The sequence below is a fragment of the Pelodiscus sinensis genome, chromosome 10 (genome assembly GCF_049634645.1).
Source record: "Pelodiscus sinensis isolate JC-2024 chromosome 10, ASM4963464v1, whole genome shotgun sequence".
Taxonomy (NCBI): domain Eukaryota; kingdom Metazoa; phylum Chordata; order Testudines; family Trionychidae; genus Pelodiscus; species Pelodiscus sinensis.
Genome location: NC_134720.1, coordinates 5,313,504 through 5,335,282, shown reverse-complemented (window position 1 = coordinate 5,335,282; position 21,779 = coordinate 5,313,504). Strand labels below are relative to the sequence as shown.

Genomic DNA, 21,779 nt, shown 5'->3' with positions numbered 1-21,779 from the left:
GCGTCTGATGGTAGAAACAGCCCAGGAGTGATAACTCTAGGGTCCAGGTGGAGGACAGAGTTTATTCCATGGATATAATATTTATTTGTGACTGTTTTTATACAGATCACTTTTACAGTGTCCGAGTGCCACCCACAATATCCCATTTCTCATTACAGCAAACACAATAATTACAGCTAGGTCAAGAAGGCTCTTAGATGCTTGTCTTCACATACATGCTTTTTTGGGCTGACAGTTTCCATGCTTGGTTTCATCCCAGAGGGAAGCTTCTGGAATCTCAGGGAAATCCTTCAGCTGTTTTGCAGTTACTGGAGAGTGGAAATTACAAATTCTTTCAAATATAGATCTGATTTTGTCTGATCAGTAACTCAAAAACAGCTATGGAAAGCCCCTCCATACTGCATATATACAGTTCTCTCTGAGGCTAGTACCCTTTGCTAGATGTTTTTGGAGGGCGTGGGAAGGAAGAAAGAATTAAGGACAAACAGTCAATTGTTGCTGTTTCTTGGGTATTTTCAGGGAATTTGCTCAGCCAAAGAACATCTCCTTACCCAAGGTGAGGTCCTCCATTCATGAGGTCAAAGACCTGTGCTGGATTCAGCAGCTGTTTGAATCTCCTTAGAAATTTTACACCTTGGTTGTCTCCACTTTTTGAGTTGACAAAGACCAGCAAGGGGCTTGTGCAGGATGGAGGACAAGTGGCTTTCCAGAACCCTGAGTGGGAAGAAGGAAAGTGGGGAAAGTGAAGCAGCAATAGGAGACGGAGGAAGAAAAAACAACCTCACTCCCAGCAGTAACATTCTGCAAACACAGGGATGAAGACGTTAAAATAATTTCTCTGAGATGCTGACATACGTAAAGGCCACACCGACACCAGCATGAACAAGCTTCTATCAATCATGCCATCAAATTTTGCAGTATGAACAAGCCCCTAACTTTGGGGCCATAGCAAATAAACCGAATGCTATACCAAAATGAACAGCCTGAGGATCTCAACGCTGATGAGCTTATTCATTCACAGGTTTCAGGCAAAACCTGCAGCATGGGATTTACTTGAAATTTTAGCAGAATTCAGTTCAGGTCCTTGGGGTAAAAATACCTAGTTGAAAGATCTATAACTGAAAGAGTAAGGGGGAAGATACTGGTGAATACTTACCATCTGAATCAATGCTGTTAAGAGCTGTGGGAGGGATGACTGATACTTTACAGAGGCCCAGGGGGCACTTAGTTGATAACAAATCTTTACATGTTGTGTGTACCTGAAATAATAAAATTGTAGTCAGCTAGTCCCTTTAAGTCCTGTTCCACAATGCAGAAAACCATCCCACCCTGAAAACAGGACCTGAATAGGAAAGAAAGATGCTGGGGGGGGGGGGGGGGGAGGGAGGAGGAGAGGAAGGATTCAAAGAAATGGGAATCAACAGTATGAAGTGACTAAAGAAAGCTGTCTAAAGACACATCTATATGAGGACATAGGCAGCCTAACTACAAGTTAATGCACATAAATAAACATGCACTAAGTACAGCTGCCTTAATTCATAAGCTACATTAAACAGGTTTAAAGCTGTCTCAGTTATGCACATTAGCTTCATACCTTTAGTTAACTATCTTAATTTTCCTGAGAATCCTGTGTAGACAAGCCCCAGGGTACAGATGTGAGCAAGACTTCCAGCCCTTGGTAAACTCACACTAGCAGGGTTGGAGCTAGTCTGCTAAAATTAGCACTGTGGACCTTGCAGCTTGGGCTTTCAAGCCCTCCCAACTCCTTGGGTTCGTGCTGTCCTGGGTAGTTCAAGTCTCTGCAGAATGCAACATCCCCAGTGCTATTTTTAGCACACCAGCTTGAGCTCGGTTAACAAGAGTCTGTTTATCTGGGCTAGACGGATCACTCTCGGCTGCAGTGTAGACACACCCTATGTAGCAAGCTGGGTTCACAGTTCTTTCATCTCTTCTGTTAACTCTCCTCAGCCCTTCCTGTGTCTGCAAGATGCTTTTCCTTCTGAGATGGGCAACTGACACTCAAAAGCGAATGATAACAATGTTGGGACCCACAGGGCCAAGTTACTCCCTAGTATAACTTCACCCACTTCAGTGGGAACAGCTGAGTGCTCAGCATTTTTGGAAATCAGGCCATTCAGGTGCCTAAGTCTGGATTAGAAGTCTCACTTCAGGCACCCAGTTTTCAACATTTTGGCCCAAGTGGAGAGACAGAAAGAAGGAATAAAATGAAAAGTTGGAAAAGGAGAAGGAACAGAGGAGGAGAGAACATGGAGAATGGAAAAGCAGAGAGAAGGGGACGTAGGGTGAATACACAATGTAGGTGCAACTGACATGGTGAGGGGTTAAGATAAGTAAGGAGGTTGATAAAGTGCTTGGCACCAGTAAACAGAAATTAGACTAGTGACCTTTTTGCTCCTTTCTAATGTATGGAGAAGGCCCAGGATAGGGGTTATTTTATAATTTCTGGGGGAGTTTTAACATGAGAAATTCATGTACTGCCCTTTTCCTTAATATCCCTATAGCCAACTGAAAAACCAGCAGGATTTATGTCGTCACAGATTTTAAGCAAGTGAAACCCATTGATTCGAGAGAGGAAATGGTTTTTATTCAGGTGGTTTAGAACTCCTGGCTTTGCTGTTTGTTTCTGTTAATAACTACACAGCTATAAACAACAATATGTTAAAGATTCATCATCTCCAACCCTTGTAGCTAAGGACCAAGGATGGTACCTATAAATTTTAATTATTTCATGAAAGACCTCCAGTAAAAAGATGATAGATATGAAAATCCAGGTATTTCTAAGCAAATATACGGGCAGTAAAGAAGTCCTGGAGTGTTTTTGGTTGTGAAAAATCTTTTCGGGCCTTATCTATACACCCCCGTGAAGCAATTAGGCACAAGCCTTATTTCTTACCCTTTGCAGAACACCTACAACATGGAGAAGAATAGGAGTACATCTGAATGAGAACATGACCTGAACTGTCACATCACACAAACGGCAGTAACAGATCACACAGGTATGCACACACCCAGCAGGGAGGAGGTGAAGGTATCACAGAGGTCCTCCACATTCACTCAGCTCACCATAGCTTTGCACCAGAGGCAGCGCCAATCTTGTAAGCGCAGAACACTGCCACATGTTTTATCGCACACTGTGCATTTGGCACTCACGGGGAGGTTTCCTTCCAGCCACTGGTGTGGCATTGAAATCTGCAAACCAATTAGAGAGGGAATCACGATAAGTTTCCAGACTACAACTGTAACAACAAAAGATGAGATGCTCGAGGAAAGCAAGGCCACGCTCTAAGAAATACCTCTGTATCTACCTTACACATTTAGATGGCATTGAGGCACGGATAGGCTAAGTGAGTTGCCCCAGGAAGTCTCTATCCAGGTGTATCACATCCTAGGCTAGTGCCTTAACCACTGGACAATCCTTCCTTTTCCATGACTGAGATATAGGGAACCTAAGTTTTAACTACTCAATCTCAGATCACCATGTTCTCCTGGCCCATAATTCTACAGGTGTCTCTGGCCATTAGGGAACCTTATAAAACATAAGTAATAATGGGAAGGCTCTCTCATAAAGAGCATCACATTCTGACACCAAGTGGCTTTACATGTCATTTGCATTTAAAGACACAGTTGATTTTTTTCCACACACAATAAATTGTACAGAGTATTGGCAAGCCCCAGGCCACTCAGTTCCATCTAATTTTTCCAAATCAGGACTTGGGGAAAAGAAGGCTTCAACTCATTCTACCCTAACGTCTCATAAGAAACAGGTGAGGAAAACATGCAAAGTAAACTCCATAGTTCCAGCTATTACAACCCGGAGGGGATGTGGTCTAGGCTGATACATACCCCATCTTCATCTTCAATGATATCCTTCCCAATAGATGCCAATGTCGTCCACTTGCAGTTGTTGGTTGCCCGCACCGCACACCGCTTGTGAGCTTTAAACTTGCATACTAAAGAGGAAGGAAAAAGAAATGAATCCTGCCACTGAACACACGATGTGACAGTATGAACAAAAGGGCTACCTGAGCAGAGAAACAGAGTTTCAAATGTCTGTTCCAAAAGACAGCACCCTCTGCCTTGTTAGAAATGGCAAAACAGTCAGAGCTAAATGCACTGAGCTGATTAAAAGCCTCTATTTTCTCTAGCTACTAACAGTTGCTCCTCACTTTCACCGCTGGACTGTACAAGGCTTAGTTATCCCCTTGTTAAATACGACATGATAGCTACAGTAAAATATGCCTGAATCCCGTTACACATCATGGGTGTAAGCTAGAAGTATGAGCTGTAAGAAGCTGTGCTAGTCTGCTATGCCCAAGCTGACCAAGAATAGAGATTCCAACATTTTGTGCACCTGCTGCTATGAATAATAAAAAATACAAGTTCAATTTGATTCTTCAAAACAGACACCTTCACACATCTGATTTGGAAAATTCTAATATTCTATGGCAATGATTTTTGCTGATCAAAAATAAGTGCTTCCCCACACCACTGCCAGATCCAACAGCATAAGAAGCACCATTAAAACTATGTGATTTGTCCTTTTCATATGTGTTCATTTTTTTAAATTGTATCCTTTGGTATATATGGCTGTGACTATTTTCTTCCACTATTTGATCTGAGGAAGTGGGTCTGGCCCACGAAAGCTCATCATCTAATAAACCATCTTGTTAGTCTTTAAAGTGCTACATTGTCCTGCATTTTGCTTCATTAAAACTATGTATTTTCTGTCATCTTCCTAAGGACTGGATCCTGCATTTGTTATACACCTATAAAATTCCCCAGAAAGCCAACAGGACTTTGAAAGCAAAAGGAATGTAGGATCAAGCCCATAATTCCAATCTTACATATTCTATAGCTTTCTGTGCATTTGATGTCACTTTTCTGGCCCATTCTGTAATCCGCAAACAATAGCGCCATTGTTTTAAACGATCTTTGGAATACAGTAGTGAGTCACCATGGCACTATGCCCTGAGCGGGAGACAATAAAGTGCTTTTACCTTCACATGAGAGTCCATGCGATGTGACCCCAGATAATGCTTCCCGGCACACATTGCAGTACGTTGGCCGAGCATGTGAGCAGGCGTACCAGTTATGCATCCCTGAGAAATGGTCCATACTATACTGCGTAGACTTAAAATAAATACAGTACAGTAAAACCTAAGGTGGAGGTTGAGAGTTTTCCTAAGAGAGAAACTCAAACATAACAGACAGAAAAGGCAAAAATGGCACAATCTTTTTTGGGGAAATAGGGAGAGGGCAGGCTTTGTGCAGTTAACACACTAGGCAAGCTAAGCACACAAAAGGACAAGGAGTTAGGTTCTTACAGATCAAGCACCTGGAGTAGGCTCAATCCTGAGCAGGTGTGACAAGTCACAGAAATAGTGGTCGGCTGACATCAAGACTGGGTGCAAAGCATGTGTTCTGCACCCACCCACCCCCTCTCTCCCAGTGGCAAGTGTTCTACACCCACCAAGAGGGAACTATACAGGGAAGAAAAGTCACTCTAAGAGGGATGTACACAGGTAGCAGTTTGGAGGTTTGGCAGTTTGGATATGATCCAGTGCCCACTGAAGTCAATGAAAGGACTCACATTAACGGGCACTAGGTCAATCCCATAAACAGATACTGTTCGGGAGGAATGGCACAAAATGCAGCTGGTAAATAATAAGGCTCTTCTATTACCTCAAAATGCTCACGGTTCTGTATTGTCTTCAGAGCTGCAATCCAATCTTCCATCTCTTTTCTATTATCCGCACAGAGGATGAGCTTCCGACATGGGGTGATAACCTGACAGGACAGAGAAAATCATGCTGGTGAGTCCCAGGGCTGCCAGGAAGAACAGAGAGTAGAGAACACTCCAGAGAATAAGAACAACCTTTATCACATGAAATCAAATTGCTTCTGAGGACAGCCTCAGCAATCAACTGTACATCTCTGAGCAAAGATCAATGACACTTTAATGGTACTCCTTGCCTCCGAGGCCAATGCTCTCTTTCAGTAGTGTTTACAGAGCTGAAGATGTTTTTGTTCCTATTCCGACTCCTGAAATCATTAATAATTAGACTTTGAGAAAAGCACTGGAGAGCCATTCAAAGAACAGCACAACACGGAAATCAATCATACAACAGCAGTGCCAACATATTAACTGCTTGAATACTAGATGAGGCTTTAAAAAAAAAAAAACATTTGATTGGATTTTTCATATTCATTTGAACAACAGTATAAAGTCAAATTCTATTTTTATTTTGTTTACAAGGCAACACGCCAACTTCTACCAGCTAACATTCCTATGCAAAATATGTGGTACAGTGGAGTTAAGGCTGTAACTATCAATTACTTAATGGGAGGGAAACCTCAAAACCAGGATATGATCCTATCCTACAACAATACACACTTTCATGTCTCAGTGACAGGGAATGTTGAGAAGCAACCTAACTCACCCTCTGCCTCTTATTGATAAACTGTTCCAGGCCCTCCACTCCATGTGGTCTCTCTCCTGCTGCTTCTGCCATCATGGCTATCTGATTTGTGGCCACATGGAGTTTATAAGCTCTACTATGCTCATAATGTAGACAGAAACCGTTAATGATCATTTTGACAATAATCTTCCCAAACATAAGGTCTTGCTAAAACGAACAGATTATAGTTTAATCAACCCATTTTGGAGTTGTGACAAGTGAAAATAAGTTTAAAAATAAGGAAAATGTTTCCCCAACAGAGATAATCATACTGTTTAACCCTCTTATCTCCAGAAAGCCTGATCTGATTTACTTCAAAGATGAGATAACACTTGAGAGAATGGTTTAGTTTAGGTGAATATAACAGGCTAATAATTGTGGGCTACTTTAACTACTCTCAACTTTAACATTGCTCCATAACAAACCTAAAAAACTAATTCAAAAGAGCCCTAAAATCTCCCCTACAGACTCTCAACACTAGCATCTGCTGTGTCCAGAATTTAAAGAAGCATAGGAGAGAAATAAGACTCAAGAGGGAAGGGCAGTGAATCTAGCACATTAGCTGCTGCTTTAACCACGTTTAATCATAAAATCTTCAACACAAAGTCATACTTTGAATATACTCCTAATATATCGCTGGAAATGGATACAATCATTGAGGAAGAAATAACAGTCACATTTAAGCACAGAACATCCATACAGAAAACTCAGATTTAATTTCTGCAATAACTTTCCTATTGAGAGAGTGGAATGGTTAATGAGACCTGTTCCAGGAAAAAAACTCTCAAGGGGGCTTAGACCAGGGGTAGTGACTTCAATAAAGACTGACCAAGACAGGGTCCATTTTTTTAAATGTACATATAACAAAATTTAAGTTTTTTGATGCTGTGAAACTGAACAGTTGGATAGAAAGGTGCCCAGATAGGAATACATCTAGATATAATTGAGAAGTTGGGGTTAATTTGCCTGTGAAAAGAACGATTTTCAAATGAGGCAAAAAGATTCTCCCCCAAAATTAATCCGAGTAAGAGCTAGAGGAAACTTAAATATCTCTTCTCCCATATTAAAGCAAACTCCTCTGCTCTGTGGAGTTCACTCATTTCTTTCCTTCCTCCCTCGCTCTCATTTTAAAAACTTAAAAAACAACAAATAGTCTAGTAGCACCTTAAAGACAACCAAACCATGTAGATGGTATCATGAGCTTTCGTGGGGGCAACCCACTTCTTCAGATGACACAAAAGCTCAAGATACCATCTACATATTTTGTTCGTCTTTAAGGTTCTGCTAGACTATTTGTTGTTTTTTGAAGTTTTTCCTGTTACAGACTAACTAGGCCACCCCTCTGAAGCTTTTTTCTCTCATTTTAGTTCTTGGCATCTCCCCTCCCCCACCTCTCTATTTGTTTCACTCTTCTTTTTACTTTATGGCACATTTCCTATTTCGGTGGGGAGATACCTTCTTTTTCCTCTTACCTCAACTCATTGCAGCAGAACTGGCCAAAAAGGAGCAAAAGTGGCTCTCTTCATAACTGGTCAATATTCCTCCTGACAGAAGGGGTCACTATAGACAAGTAAAAGATTCTTCCTCCCTTAAGGGCTGAGCCTACACTCTACAAAGCCACCTAATCCCCAAAAGTTACAAACTAAAATGTCCTGCCTCATATCTACCAGAGCAGCTCTTCCATCTTCATCATTCTCCTGTCTCTATCCCTATGTCCCTCCATGTTCACTTATACCCTGACCTTTGAAATACTTGAATACTGGTGTAACTTTATTCGCATAACAAGTACCCCCCCCACACACACCATGTGAATGGGACTATTCATATAAGTTAAAACAGTACTTAAGTGTTTGCTAGCACAGAGCCCTAGTTTAATGTGAATCTTGATTTTAAAGTACCTTGATGTAAGGAGTTATGTTAGCATTTTGTACTAAACAAAATTCCATCTAAATTAACTTTAACAGCTTCCAGATATACACACACACATACAAAATCTAACTTCTCATTTGATTCTCTGCTTCTTCTGCAAATAAGGCTTTACTATCTGAAGCAGAAGCTTCAGGGGGAAGCGGAGTTAGTCTGTTACAGAAAAAAAAATGGTCTGGTAGCACTTTTTAGACTAACAAAACATGTAGATGGTATCATTAGCTTTCGTAGGCACAGCCCACTTCTTCAAATAACGGGAGTTATGAGTTGGGGATATGAAAACTTGAAATAAATAGGAGAGGGGAAGGGGAGGGGGAGAGAGAAAGAAAAAGGGAAGGGGGTGGGAGACAGAGCATCATTAAGTATCTGGAGAATGAATACTTAAACCTAAGCAGATAAAAATCAAAGTCAATAGATAGATTCCTAAGACAGGAAGGATAACACTCAGGGAGCTGTTAGCACCTTCAGTGGTTATTAAGTAGGCAGAGTCCCCACCAACCTATATCATGACTGAGCCTGAATGAAAATGCCTAGGACTGTGTCAGTTTCACAAGACTCTAGCAACTGCAGCCAGCATGTGTACAGGCACACAAAAATAAAAAAATTACTGTGATGCCACATCAAATGTAAACCTCTCCCTAAACAATATTAACGGGAAAAATAGATGTCCCCCTAAATATTTCTGATCCAAGATAGTCTCCTTATTCCACTCATTTCCCATCTCTTCCACTATGGCTAATGTGACAAATTAAAAACAACACACACACCTGCCAACCTATCAGTTTTCCGCAGCCAAATTCCAGTTTAAATTAAACTTCCTCTTAATGTCATACATTAGTTGTCGCAATAGCAGATCACACACTGGGAAGTGTGCATGTAACTGTTGGCAAACAACTATTAACGTAGAAACATTTTTTTTCTTTTCAAGCTCTTCAGAAAACATATCCCTATTATAGAGTGCAGCATACAACTGGCCTTAACCAGACTTTGCCCAAACAAAAGTGGCCCCAGTAACTAACAAGGTACAGATGGGCCACATTTAATTCAAACCACATGGGGGCAGAACACACCTTTAAAATAAAAAGAGGCTTCTTGCGGTAAGGACACAGCATGCAACACTCCATCTTAAACCCAGGGGGTGGCTATTCTGCAGCGGGGAGCGTGGCTGTTACAGCTCAGGCTCTCAAGCCACACTGGTGTGGCATCCTCATCACACCACTAGTGGTGATGTATTCAAGTCAGCAGGGCCTGATGAAGTTCGTCCTCCTTTCTCCCTTTTGTTACAGGCTAGTTAGCTTAAGCCTAAGGCACCATTTAACTCGAACGAGAGAGTTTGGGATGTAAGAGGCAGTCAAATTAGAAATAATAAATGATTTACAACCTGAGCTAACTGTGCTGTGAAGACACCTCCTAAGACTCCAGACTCTACTGGCACCATTTCTAGACTGCTGTTAGAAGCAGTGTGGAATTTAGAAAAGACCACACGTATGAAATATGCAAGGTTGAGCGTGGACACAAGAGTGACTGAATGGTAACTCTCCCACCACAGCTGCAGAAGATACAGACATCCTCAAATGCTCCTCTGTCTCTTTGCAACTGCAAGATTTCAGGGCAGGGACCTTCCTTCCTGTTTACTCTATAAATAGAGCCATGCAAATCCGCGGATATCCGCTTTATATCCGTGGGTATCTGCATCCGTGGATGTGGATGCGGATATCCGCAGATCAATTTGCAGATGAAGATACTAATTTTGTATCCACATAGAGTGCTACCTATAAAGTACCCTGCACACTTCTGGGCCACTGTAAAAATAATAAAATATTGACACAACGTACACTAAAATTGCAGCCTTCATAGCATTATAAATACTAGAACTGGAAGGGACCTGGCGAGGTCACTGAGTCCAGTCCCCTGCCCTCACGGCAGGACCAATGAAGATCCTTTCAAACAAGTGGAGAGGACATGACTGGTATAGTCGTCCATACTGGAGAAGTGCAAGATTTGGATTCTTTCCTGTTCTAAATAAAAAAAAAAATGTAAAATCACAAAATCAGAGAACTGTCAGGCTGGAAGTGACATTGAGAGGTCATCAAGTTCAGCCCCCGGCACTGAGACAGGGCCACGTAAACCTACACCATCCTTGACAGTTGTTTTGTATGGGATTTCACAACCTCCCTTGGAAGCCTATTCCAGAGCTAAACTACCTTTTCAGTCAGAAAGTTTTCCCAATATCTAAGAGAAATCTCTCTTGCTACAGATTACTTCTTGCCTTGCTTTCTGAGATGGACATGGAAAACAAAATCATAATAATCTTGATAGTAGTCTGAATATATTTAAAAACGCATCAGGCTTATTTTCTTAGTACTATACATGCCCAATATAGTGCCATGGGACTTCACCCTCCTCTAGGAGTTCTCTCAGATAATTGCTAAAAGTGCCATGACTGATGCTAGTTCTTTCTGTAACCTAGGATGAATTTCTTCAGGTCCTGCTGACTTGAATACATCTAGCTTAACTAAATATTCTTTAACCCCACATTTCTCAAACTGTGGGTCCCGACCCCCTGGGGGTCACGAGCAACTTAGACGGGGGGGTCATGGTATCACAAAGTTTGAGAACCCCTGCTTTAACTTATTTCTTCCATCTAATTGTTGAGTATCTGGTCGCCATTGACCTTTTTAGTGAAGACTGAAGCAAAATAGGCATTAACCACTTCTTGATATCTTCCGTTATAAGTTCTCCTTTCCTCTAAGCAGGGGTCCTACGCTTTCCTTCATCTGTCTCTTGCTCCTAACGTATCTGCCTTTTATGTCCCTTGTTAGATCTAACTCATTTTGTGCCTTAGTCTTTCTGGTTTTGTCCTTGTGCTATTCTTTTTTACTCCTCCTCAACAATTTGTCCATGTTTCTACTTCTTGTACAATTCCATTTTGATTTTCAGGTAATAAAATAGTTCCTCATAGAGCCATAATGGCCTCTCACTGTCCTGTCTACCTTTCCTTTGCATTGGGATAATTTACAGCTTTGTCTTTAATACTATCTCCCTGAGAAACTGCTAGCTCTCCTGAAATCCTTTCCCCCTTCTTCCCTTGGGATTTTACCTTTTTTTGAAATCCATTGTCCTTATTCTGCTGCTCTTGTTTCTTCCTTTCCTTAGAATCATGAAATCTAGCCAGTATCATCAAAACATCTAGTATCAATTTTTTGTATCCTCTTAAAAGAATAAGAATCTGAAATATTGCCCCAATAGTCAGAGGCATTGAAGCTGTTTTAGGTAAAGGTTCACTTCTGGGACCTCAAAATTCCTGCATCTCCACACAGAACTGGTCCAATGAAGAATGTTTGATTCTAAAACCATATAATATAATCATCATAAAATGCCAAAATCCAGCTCTGGGAGAGAGGTATATTCAAACAGAGACATTTACATACCAGACACAAAAACAAACAAACAAACAAAACCCCACACACCCCACACCCTAAAAAAACCCCAGGTGAAAAGACTGCAAGCTCTTTTTAGCACAGACTGTCTTTTTGTTCTGTGTTTGTATAGCATCTAACACAAGAAGGTTTTGGTTCATTACTTCGATTTCTAGAGGCTACAATAATTCATTCATTAATGAAAGGTATTTTCATACTTGACTCTACTAGGCAAGGAATCACAGACCTGAAACTAGAATTCTGGCACAGAAATGAGGACAAATTTGTAAATACGTTTCACTTGGCCAAATTCCCAACTTAATAACAGTTGCAGAAAAACATTTTTCTTGAGATTCTTGATGTCATCAGCGATGGGAAGTGATGCAACATATCTAAAATGCTTGCTTCCAAACCAAGATTCTCAAAGCCAACTTCCAGTTTAATTAGAAATCAGGTGATATTCAAAACTTTTGGGTAACTGTTAGAGATTTTAACTATAGCAGCTTGTCTAATAATTCCTGTAAAAGGAGTAAGATCTAGTTCTGATATACTATCAGCTGTGAAATAATGAACAGAGGCTATATTTAAACAGTACTGGTGACAAATAGGAAACCAGAAAACATAACAGAGCTATTTCCCCACCACAACAGGTCAACAGTTCAGTTAGTCCTATATGGAACCTGTCTTTCCGTAGTGGCCATTATCAGACCACGTGTCAAAAATCCACACATATAGGAGACGTAGCTCAGCTGAGCTAAGCCCTGATGCAGACACTGCTAGATTGAGGGAAGAATTCTCCCTAAAACTTCTCAAGCATGGATTTACTAAAGTGATGGAAAATCTTCCATTGCTATAGAACCACAGTTGAACCACTGTAGTACTTTTAAGGCATGCCTACACTACCCTCCAGATCAACAGGCAATGATCAATCCAGTGAAGGTTGCTGCATTGCATCTAGTACAGAAGTGATAAATGGGCCACCGAATGACTTTGGTACTTCACCAGAATAAAAAGTGCTGGCAGAATCGACAGGTGAGCCTCTGCCATAGACTCACCACGGTGAAAACACAGCAGTAAGCAGATCCAAGTATGTCGACGTCAGCTATGTTATTCATGTAGCTCAAGTTGCATAACTTAGATTGATGGCCCTTGGTAGTATGTAGACACATGCCACCACTCACATGAGGGAGTAGGGAGCAAGTTATAGCACTGCTCTTTGCTGGAACAGAGAACACTGAACTAGATGGAAAAACTGTCCCCACTGAGGAGAGGAAGAAGAGAGGGGTGTTAAAAAAAGGTGCAAGAAGCCAAGTGGGAGGTATGCCCCATCCTCAAACATTTTTATGTGCACATTTCAGCTTGAAATTTCAACCTGAAACTCACTCACTCTTCTTCACCTTAAACACCCACCCACATTTTGTCTACACTACAGGGATGGGTGACATAGTTACTGAACCACAGCCGTGACAATGTAACAATGTTACTTACCCCTGTAGTGTATAGATACAATGGCAAGGGCAGGAGTTCTTCTGGCATTGGAATAATTCCACTTCTTCAAGAATCAGTAGGTAGGTTGACAAAATACTTCCCTTAACTTTCGTACATCTACCATCTACAATGGGGGTGGCAATGGTGGGGGAAGGGAAGAGATAGGGCTTAAGAGCTGTGGTGTTCAAGGGTGTAGATTTTTCACACCCTTACGTGCTGTAGCTATGTCCTAAATTTTAAGTGTAGACCAATCACCCCGCACATACTGAAGGGAGGGTAAAAGCCACGCCCTCCTGGTTACTGGGTGGGAGTTGGGGAGGGAATATACAATATGCCATTCTGCATCATCAACTACCCTGACATCCTTCTGGCAAAAGAAGAAAATTTTTGATTCTTCAAAACATGGCTAAGACCCTCCCCCGAGAAATATACCTTTCTATTCAGGGACTCGTACATATTCATTGCTCGCCATGGCAGTGATCAGCTGGTACGCACACTAGGGATGTTTAAAAGCGTGTAATATGGTAACGGTGTAGCTGCTAAAAATCTTAGCAGTTATATAGATACACGTGCTGCAGGCAGCTTAGCTGGATACTGCAGAGCCCGCAGCAAAGCCTCCCTGGGAGCAGAGCCACCAGCCCCAGTGGCCCAGCTCCCAGGATGAGGCACCTCCCTGGGAGCTGGTTGAATTTAACCGATACCATTAACCAGTAAGCATCAGCTTATTGGTTAAATAGTTAGTAGGTTAAACTCTAACATTCCTACCACACGCACGAGTTGTGGTTACCCCTCTCTTGGCAGACATGGCTACAAGTATTAATGGTCCAACGATCGTTGTAAGTTCCAGTTCCAGTTTTTGACTAACACCCTAGAATAGAAATTCCACAGGATGATACGGCACTATGTGAAGCAGCACTTCCTTTTATTTGTTCTAAATTTACCAAGCAGTAATGTCATCCAGTGACCTCTTGTTCTCATATAATGGGACAGCACAAAAACAAGGGACTGATTCATTTTCAAGTAGGGAGGGGACTGCTTCCCCCGACAGTTTTAAAAAAAATGAAATCAGAAGACAGGACAAACACACAGAATCCTGAGATTATAAATAACCTGGGTATTTTTTGGCCTACTCTGGGATTGGCAGAACTCCGAACAGTCATGCCCTGAAGTGGATCAAAGGTTTATCATGATGTGAACTATCACATAAGCTAAACCAGTTTACTCTTCCTAAAAAGGAATGCCAAATATGAGGATGCCCTTGCTTATTAGACTGAGCGAGATGGAGCTTTCTGGCATCTGAACAGGGGAGCCGACAGCCATGCTAGGTCACTGGGCAAGGTTTGGTCCCTAAAAATGGAAAATAAATGCCTAGATTCATCTCCCTTAGCTAGCATTAGAACACAGTCTATAATAGGGGTGTTTAATATCTGTTAATAGTTGAGTAACCTCAAGAATTCTTATCGATTAGTCGATTATTCTATAGTCCCCAGGGGCAGAGCCGGTAGCGAGTGCGCTCCGGCCTCACTCCAGAGAAGCCCCCTGCCACTCGGCACTGCTGCCTTTGTATCAGGCAGCAGCTCCCCTCAGGGACTGGCTGCCTATAGCCCTGCACTGTTGCCTCTGATAAAGAGACAGCAGTGTGGGGTGATAGCAGCCCCTGTCTAGGGGGTGTCTGAGCTCCCAGACCCAGTGAAAGCCGGAACTGAACCGGGCTGCCTGTCTGCGTCCTAATACATTTTAAATGCACAGCAGCTGCAGCAGGGGTAGCTCCCAGACCCGATTCAAGCCAGGATTGAGCCAGCCAGCTAAAAAAATTATTTGCAAGTGTGGGGGTAGGGAATGTGTGTAGTCTATAGCATTAACCTATAGCTTTTGCTTATCGGTTAATCAGTTAATCGACTACACTATTACATCCCTACTCTATAATTTCTTCAGGGGGTAGCCAAGTTAGTCTCTAACAGGAAAAACTTAAAAACAACAAATGATCTAGCACATGGGTTCCCAAACTGCAGAGCATGAAGAAATTCCCGGGGGGGGGGGGGGGGGGGGTGCATGGTGACCCAGCCCTCCCCCCATCAAGTTTTGCTGCCCTAGTCAGTTGTTTTTTTTTTTCTCAACAAGTTTTGCTGCTATTTTTTTGGGGGGGGGGGAGGATGTGAGGGTTTTTCAAAAATCAAAAAGGGAGTGTGATGCCGAAAAGTTTGGGAACTACTGGTCTAGCAGTACCTTAAAGACTAACAAAACATGTAGGTGGTATCATGAGCTTTCGTGGGCACAACCCACTTCTTCAGATGACAGGAGTATTGGAAGTCCAGAACCAAGAATATATAAGGGGAGGAAGAAAAAAAGAGACAGTGAGTAGATAAGCTTCAGAGGGATAGCTGAGTTAGTCTGCACCTAACAGACTAAATAGTTACAGAATCTGGTGTTGGTGTTCTTCCTTTCCAAGTGCAAACTAATGGTTCTTATCAGCCTCTTGTAACTATTTAGTCTACTAGACTATTTGTTATTTTTTAAGTTTTTCCTACTCCAAACTAACTTGGCTCCCCGCTGAAGATTATCTTCCTCCCCTTCTTCCCCCACCCCTTATTTATTCTTGGTTCTGGACTTCCAACACTCCTGTCATCTGAAGAAGTGGGTTGTGCCCACGAAAGCTCATGATACCATCTACATGCTTTGTTAGTTTTTAAGGTGCTACTAGACTATTTGTTGTTTTTTAAGTTTTTCCTAGTCTCTAATGACTCTGCTGGTGCATAAGGCAATTGCCTCTTAGGGCCCAAGGCACTGTGGCATCAGAGTTAATCAGTAGTAGCAAGGAATGTGCCATTCATTGACTCCATTGTGGAGAGTCATCAAAGGGATGGGAATGACAGAAAAGGTTTAAGGATACGGGTGGTAGAGAAACTCTGATGCACTTCAGGCAGGACTCTAGGTTACAAATACCCCGGAGCACACCATCACAGCGACTGTGGAAACCCCAATAAGCGTGCTGTTTGTTGGAATCGTGGCAGTTTGGACAACTTCCCCCGTGCAATCAAGAAGATTCAGATTCTCCAGTGAGTATCTGCAGTCACTTCCAGCTGAGGGATCTTAGTCCCATCACAGAAGACCTGTTCTTCAGGCCACCCTATCTGAAATCATTGACTGGAGGCAATGTCAATGGGCATTTCTATTCCTGAGTTTTAAAATCAGCAGCAGCAAATCTCAGAACCGGGGTCTACTGACTTGGGCTAGTGCGATGGCACTAAAAAAGCCATGCAGCATGAGGGCTCGGGCTGGAGCTGTGAGCCTGTACCGCAAGTATCCCTGAGGCTAGATGCTAACATTATCTAACACTTACCAAGGGCTCAGCATCATCTCCCGCATCATTTCACCAAGAAGTCCATCCTCCGACCAGGTGTGTCATCTCCCTTCTGACTGAAGGCATCAGTTAAGTCTCTATGATGCTGCTCTGTCCAAAGTTATCATCAGTTTAACGCTGCTGACTTTTCAAGTCAGCCCAGCTGGCAAGCAATGGAGCCAAGTGAGGAAAATTTCACGTGTCACATTCAAAAAAATAGACTGGACTCTCCTGGATGTCCTTTCCCGGTAAACTGCTGTGACCATTCAGATTAGAAAGGTAACCCAACAGATTCCCTGCCCTGGATCAAAATGTAAAAAAGAAATTCTGCTACACTTCAACCTTTTTGTGTTTTCTTACACTGAGCCACTTCCTTTCTTCCTCCCATCAGTGAGAGTGAAACCTAATCTTCGTTTTCTCACCTTGCTTCATGCTCTCACCTTGCTTCCATCAAAGGCGTCCTTACCCAATGACTTACTCATTCAGGTTCTTCCCCAATATTTCCTAGCGGCCCAGAAACTTCTCAGAGCTGAAGTGGCAGCTTTGGCTCAACACAATATGACTGTGCTTTATCAGAGTGCTTCTCGTGAGCTCAAGTGACCACAAGAGACAGAAAAAAAAGTTAATGCTCTGGCCCAATCACAGAGCAGGCTGGAGAAAGACACAAAAGGAATGATAGATGAACTTGAAATGATTCGGCTAAATATAGCTGCCCTGGTGCGATAAACTGCTGAACGTAGCCAAGAGTGGGCGTATGACAGGACCTGATAATTCTGGCTGCTTCCTTTTGCTCACTTCCTGTTCAAGCACACAGCCCTGCACACAAATTTGTGAACCTTTAATTCCCCAAGAGCTCCTGACATATTCAAAACAGCCAGTGGCTTCACACTCAAAAAGACAGCAGAATTCCTTATGGCTTAGAGGACCAAGAACCAGCAGCCAGAAAAAAAATTAAAAAGTCAAGAGGCGAGCATGGAAGCTTTGCTGATGCAGGACAAGATCTCCCTTTGACTGGCCCAGTTCAGGAGGCAGCTAGTGTCTTTGCTCTGTATAGTGAGCCAGGCTCCTCTGTCTGACATTCAGCAGAGGGATGTGGACAGGGTACTATTACAGTGGAGCAGCGACAGTTGCAAAGTGAAGAGTGACATATCTAAAACAGCTAGCCTATGTTTACTGGCAAGATAAGCTCAAAAGGACTAACATATTCCAAGCACGCCACTGCTAAAGCTCACAATGCACAGTATTGATGGGACTGGCTGTCAAGAGTTCCCTGGTACACGATTCTCTGCTTGACATGTTGCCAAGCCAAGGTATAAAGCGGTTAAAACAACTCCTGCTCCTTCAATGAATACGTTCATTCATGGAGCAGGCACTGAAAATCGGAGCAGAAGCTTCAGAGTTGGATTAGCAATTTACACTTCAGATCAGGAGTGTGTCACAGCCCTCGTAACAGCCAAAGGCTGCTGTGTTTGGGTACTGCAAAACTGGACCTGTGCACTTTTAAGTTTCCTTTGGTCTGAGTAGGTACCCTACACAGTCTGTGTCTTTGGCCTCTCTGGAACACTCCACAAGTTCAGACTACATCATTCCTTCACAGAAATGGGCCCTAAACCTATACCCTTCCCCACAATATTCCAATAGCAACACAGCACAAGACATCTACAGATCCAGGTAAAACAACACAACATCTATACACTCTCCGCCTGCCTCAGTTTTCTTATCCCTCAAGCACTCTTTGGGACACGGTCACATTATCTAGTACAGTGTTTATAAAAAAAAAGTTTGAGAAAGTACCCCTTTTTCAAAAACAAACAAACAAAAAAAATTATAAGTACCCCAGGACCTAGAGTTTTCAGACAAACAAAATTTGTTTCTACCATTGCAACACATTTGTTTAAACAACTTAATTGTAGCCAGGCAGACAATGAAATTTTTGGGTGTAAAAAGTACAAAAACAATAGAGCACTGTAAAACTTAAAACAAAAATTCAGTTTTCTCCAAATTTCAGTTGTGTTGACGTACCTCCCAGACTCCTCTCAAGTACCCCTAAGGGTACTCGTACCACTGGTTGAGAAACACTAAGCCGGCATATCCAGTGTTTGATATCTGCAGCTTCTCCTTTGAATCATGCAGTGTGTGCATATCTCTCTCCCTGCAGCAGCCAGCTTCCTTCTTTCTTGGTGGGTCCCACGGTTAAAAAAGGATTTCTGTGCTACACAAGCATGTTCTTTTTGTTCCTCTCTTTCAGCCTCTGTGGTTTTTAACAACTAGCACTAACACCAAGTTCCTTTGTTTCCCCTTTCTTGGGAAAATCCTCTGCTTCACACCTCAGCTCCCTGCAAAGAATCTGGAGATACCTGTTTTTACCTAGAGCGTAGCCATCCTATTGTCCTAACGTACAAGGAAGCTATTCTTGTCTCTAGTCTGGAACATGCCACTATTCCTGATGGCACAGGGCTGACTCCACATTCAGCGAGCAATTCAATGATAAAGCAATTTCATAAAAAACGGCCGGAAGTCATAAGCTGTATATAGATCACTCTCCCACACTGTCAGTGTCTCTCATTAACACCAATTACACAACTCAATTTGGAGGCTGAGATCACAATTTGACAGGCCCCAGCCCCCCAGGGAGGTTGCAGGGGGAGGGGGCTGGAGAACCAATGCCAAGCCTTTGGGGCCAGATCCAGACAAGCCTGGGGCTACATCCAGCCCCCGGGCCTTAGGTTCTCCACCCCTGGCTAAGCTTATCGAGTAGTCAACTGCGGTATCAACTACGCATTTCCTCCCCTCCACCGCCTCTATGAGAGGCCACTGGGGGAGAGGCAGTAGCCAGTGCTGGGGGTAGCCAGCTTCAAAGCTGGTTCCCCCCAGCACTGGCTCTGTGGTGCCACCTACTCCTACCCCCGCTGCCTCTATCAAAATCAGCAGGGGGGATAGGGAGGTTGCTCTGGCAGCAGCCCCTGCCAACCCTATCCACCGTGAACAGAAACTATTTCAGCACCAGACCCTGTTTGCAGTGGGCACCAGAAGCTGCTGGACTCAGCGCAAGCTGGGACTGAGCAGTCGCAGCTCACACTGGTATGGGCTGCTGCGACTCTGCATTTTAAATACAGTAGGAGCCCGGCGGCTCTTACTACATTTAAAATGCAGAGCTGCAGTGCAGGTGGCTTCCGGAGCCAGCACGAGTCGGGACTGCAGAGCGGTCCTTATCGATTAGTCAGATAACCACAATTTAACATCCCTAATGCACACTTCACACAGCTCTGCCAATAAACCCAAACCTGCATGACCCAGTGCCATGCTTCCAGGGAGTTATGTGAATTCGAGTTTTATGAAACACTCTACGTTTGTGAATATTCTCACATAGGATTCACAGCCTAATTCTGCCATCTCTCTCCCTTCAACTCACTGAACATTCTTCATCCCAGACATAACTCATCAATTTCCCAGAGACGCGTAGTTAATTTTATAGTGAAAACAGCTTCAACCGCCAATCTAATAGTTTCCACCTCTGTGAACTACCTTTCATTTTCCTTAGATAAAAGACAAGTTAATATTTTAAAGCATCTGCCAAAACCTAAGCAATAAGATTTTTTGTAGAGCTGCACTCCCTAGAGATCTGAATCCTAAACTGCAGCACTCTTGGTACTTTGACCATGGACTTTTACACCGCTTAACTCTGAATGAGCAGATTTCAGGCTAGACCAGTCCTCAGAGAGATAAATATACCACATGGTATTACACTTCTTGGGACTAGAATCAATTAGCTAGATGTGTTTCTCTTATGATACATACCAGATCTGTTAGGCCTACATGCAAAAAATGCACTAACACCCGAGCACTGCCACAGGCAATGTTTGTCGGTACAGCTTGTCCCCAGATAAAAGTTTAATTTTTGTTTATTCTACATCTTGATGTCTCGTTTTCTTCCCTGATACCAGAATGGGAAAGCTGACAAGACAGAGCATTCTCTGGGAAAATGACCATCTCTCACCCCCAAGGGTCACATTCCTATATGTCTTTGGACACTCTGCCCCTAAACAAGAGGCATTCCTCTTCATGGCAGTCAGCAGAGTGAGCACAGACAAGAATAAGAGTCCGGGACTCGTATAATCAGAAAGGAAGCGTGGCAAAAGGTCGGCATGACTAGTCAGTGGGTATAAAACTTAGTTCATATGGCGAAAGTCTCTACCTACCCACTTATTCCACGTAGCGCTGGAAAAAGACCTTTCTTCCTTCTGTACTTCCAGAGGACAAAGTCCTCCCAGAAAAAATGTTCCCAAATGGAACTACACAATTCTGAAATAAAGGTGCAGTTGGAAAGTTAATGACATGTTAGAGAGAGCTTCCAAGTCATTCATCTAGGAGCAAATAATCATGAAGAGAACGAAAAATTAATGATCCCCATTGCTCTAGCTCCTGCCTTGGTAGCGTAATACCTGTCACGGCTAGCAGCTAATTAAGTCTACAACTGAGCAAAAGGGAAAAGACCTGGTGCTGACAGCTTACTGTTAGCAATAGCTCCCACAGCCCCCACTTAAGTAGTGTTGAAAACAGGTTAGCTGCTAGTACAAAAAAGGAAGCACACTGTTTTCAGCATTATTACTGAAAACATGACAAACCGAGTGGCTTACCACACTTGGCGTCATGGTGTTCAGGATAGTGCTGTTCTGCCTGAAATAGCTGTTAAATCATCTTAAAAGTCAACAGAAGGGGGGAACAAGAGGCAACCCTTTGCTGATAATACTGTCAGCAACTGGCCCTTTTCTTGGCTGTAGACAAGGCTTCAAGAGAGTGCATCTGCACAAGAAGCCACTTTCTTCTACTGCAATTCCAGTTCAATATTACATATTCAATTACGTATTACGTTCTGAAAGGAGTTCTTGTGTCCTGCAAAAATCTTGCTTTTCTCTGCTCTTCAGGGATAGGCAGAGGGAAGAGTTGGAGCGCACACTCAGGAAGGTAGATTAAACACAGGATATAATGTACTAAGGTTACCAAAGAGCAAACAAAGTAGAAAACAAAAGCTGCTAGTGTTCAGGCACAAGGGCAGGAACAGGTGCTTATTACACACCAATCAACCTCCTTGTAAGGGAATGAAATCCCTTTCCAAACAAATATTCT

The 21,779-nt window shown here is 42.7% G+C and overlaps 1 protein-coding gene across 15 annotated transcripts in view; it reads right to left on the bottom strand.

Moving 5' to 3' along the window:
• The window catches only part of DGKD (diacylglycerol kinase delta), a 75,398-nt gene that overhangs the window by 26,625 nt on the left and 26,994 nt on the right, over positions 1-21,779 (bottom strand). For 6 of the 15 annotated variants that reach the window (XM_075937420.1, XM_075937417.1, XM_075937419.1 and 3 more), the window contains 6 exons: positions 5,704-5,808; positions 5,019-5,178; positions 3,865-3,971; positions 3,085-3,210; positions 1,157-1,259; positions 552-714 (listed from right to left, as the gene is read on the bottom strand). In XM_075937420.1, coding sequence (XP_075793535.1) covers positions 552-714; positions 1,157-1,259; positions 3,085-3,210; positions 3,865-3,971; positions 5,019-5,178; positions 5,704-5,808 — 764 coding nt within the window. Of the gene's footprint in view, positions 1-551; positions 715-1,156; positions 1,260-3,084; positions 3,211-3,864; positions 3,972-5,018; positions 5,179-5,703; positions 5,809-16,652; positions 18,561-18,674; positions 19,429-20,851; positions 20,955-21,779 lie in introns of those variants that run through there. The other 9 variants (XM_075937418.1, XM_014577479.3, XM_075937423.1 and 6 more) reach the window with 8 other exon arrangements.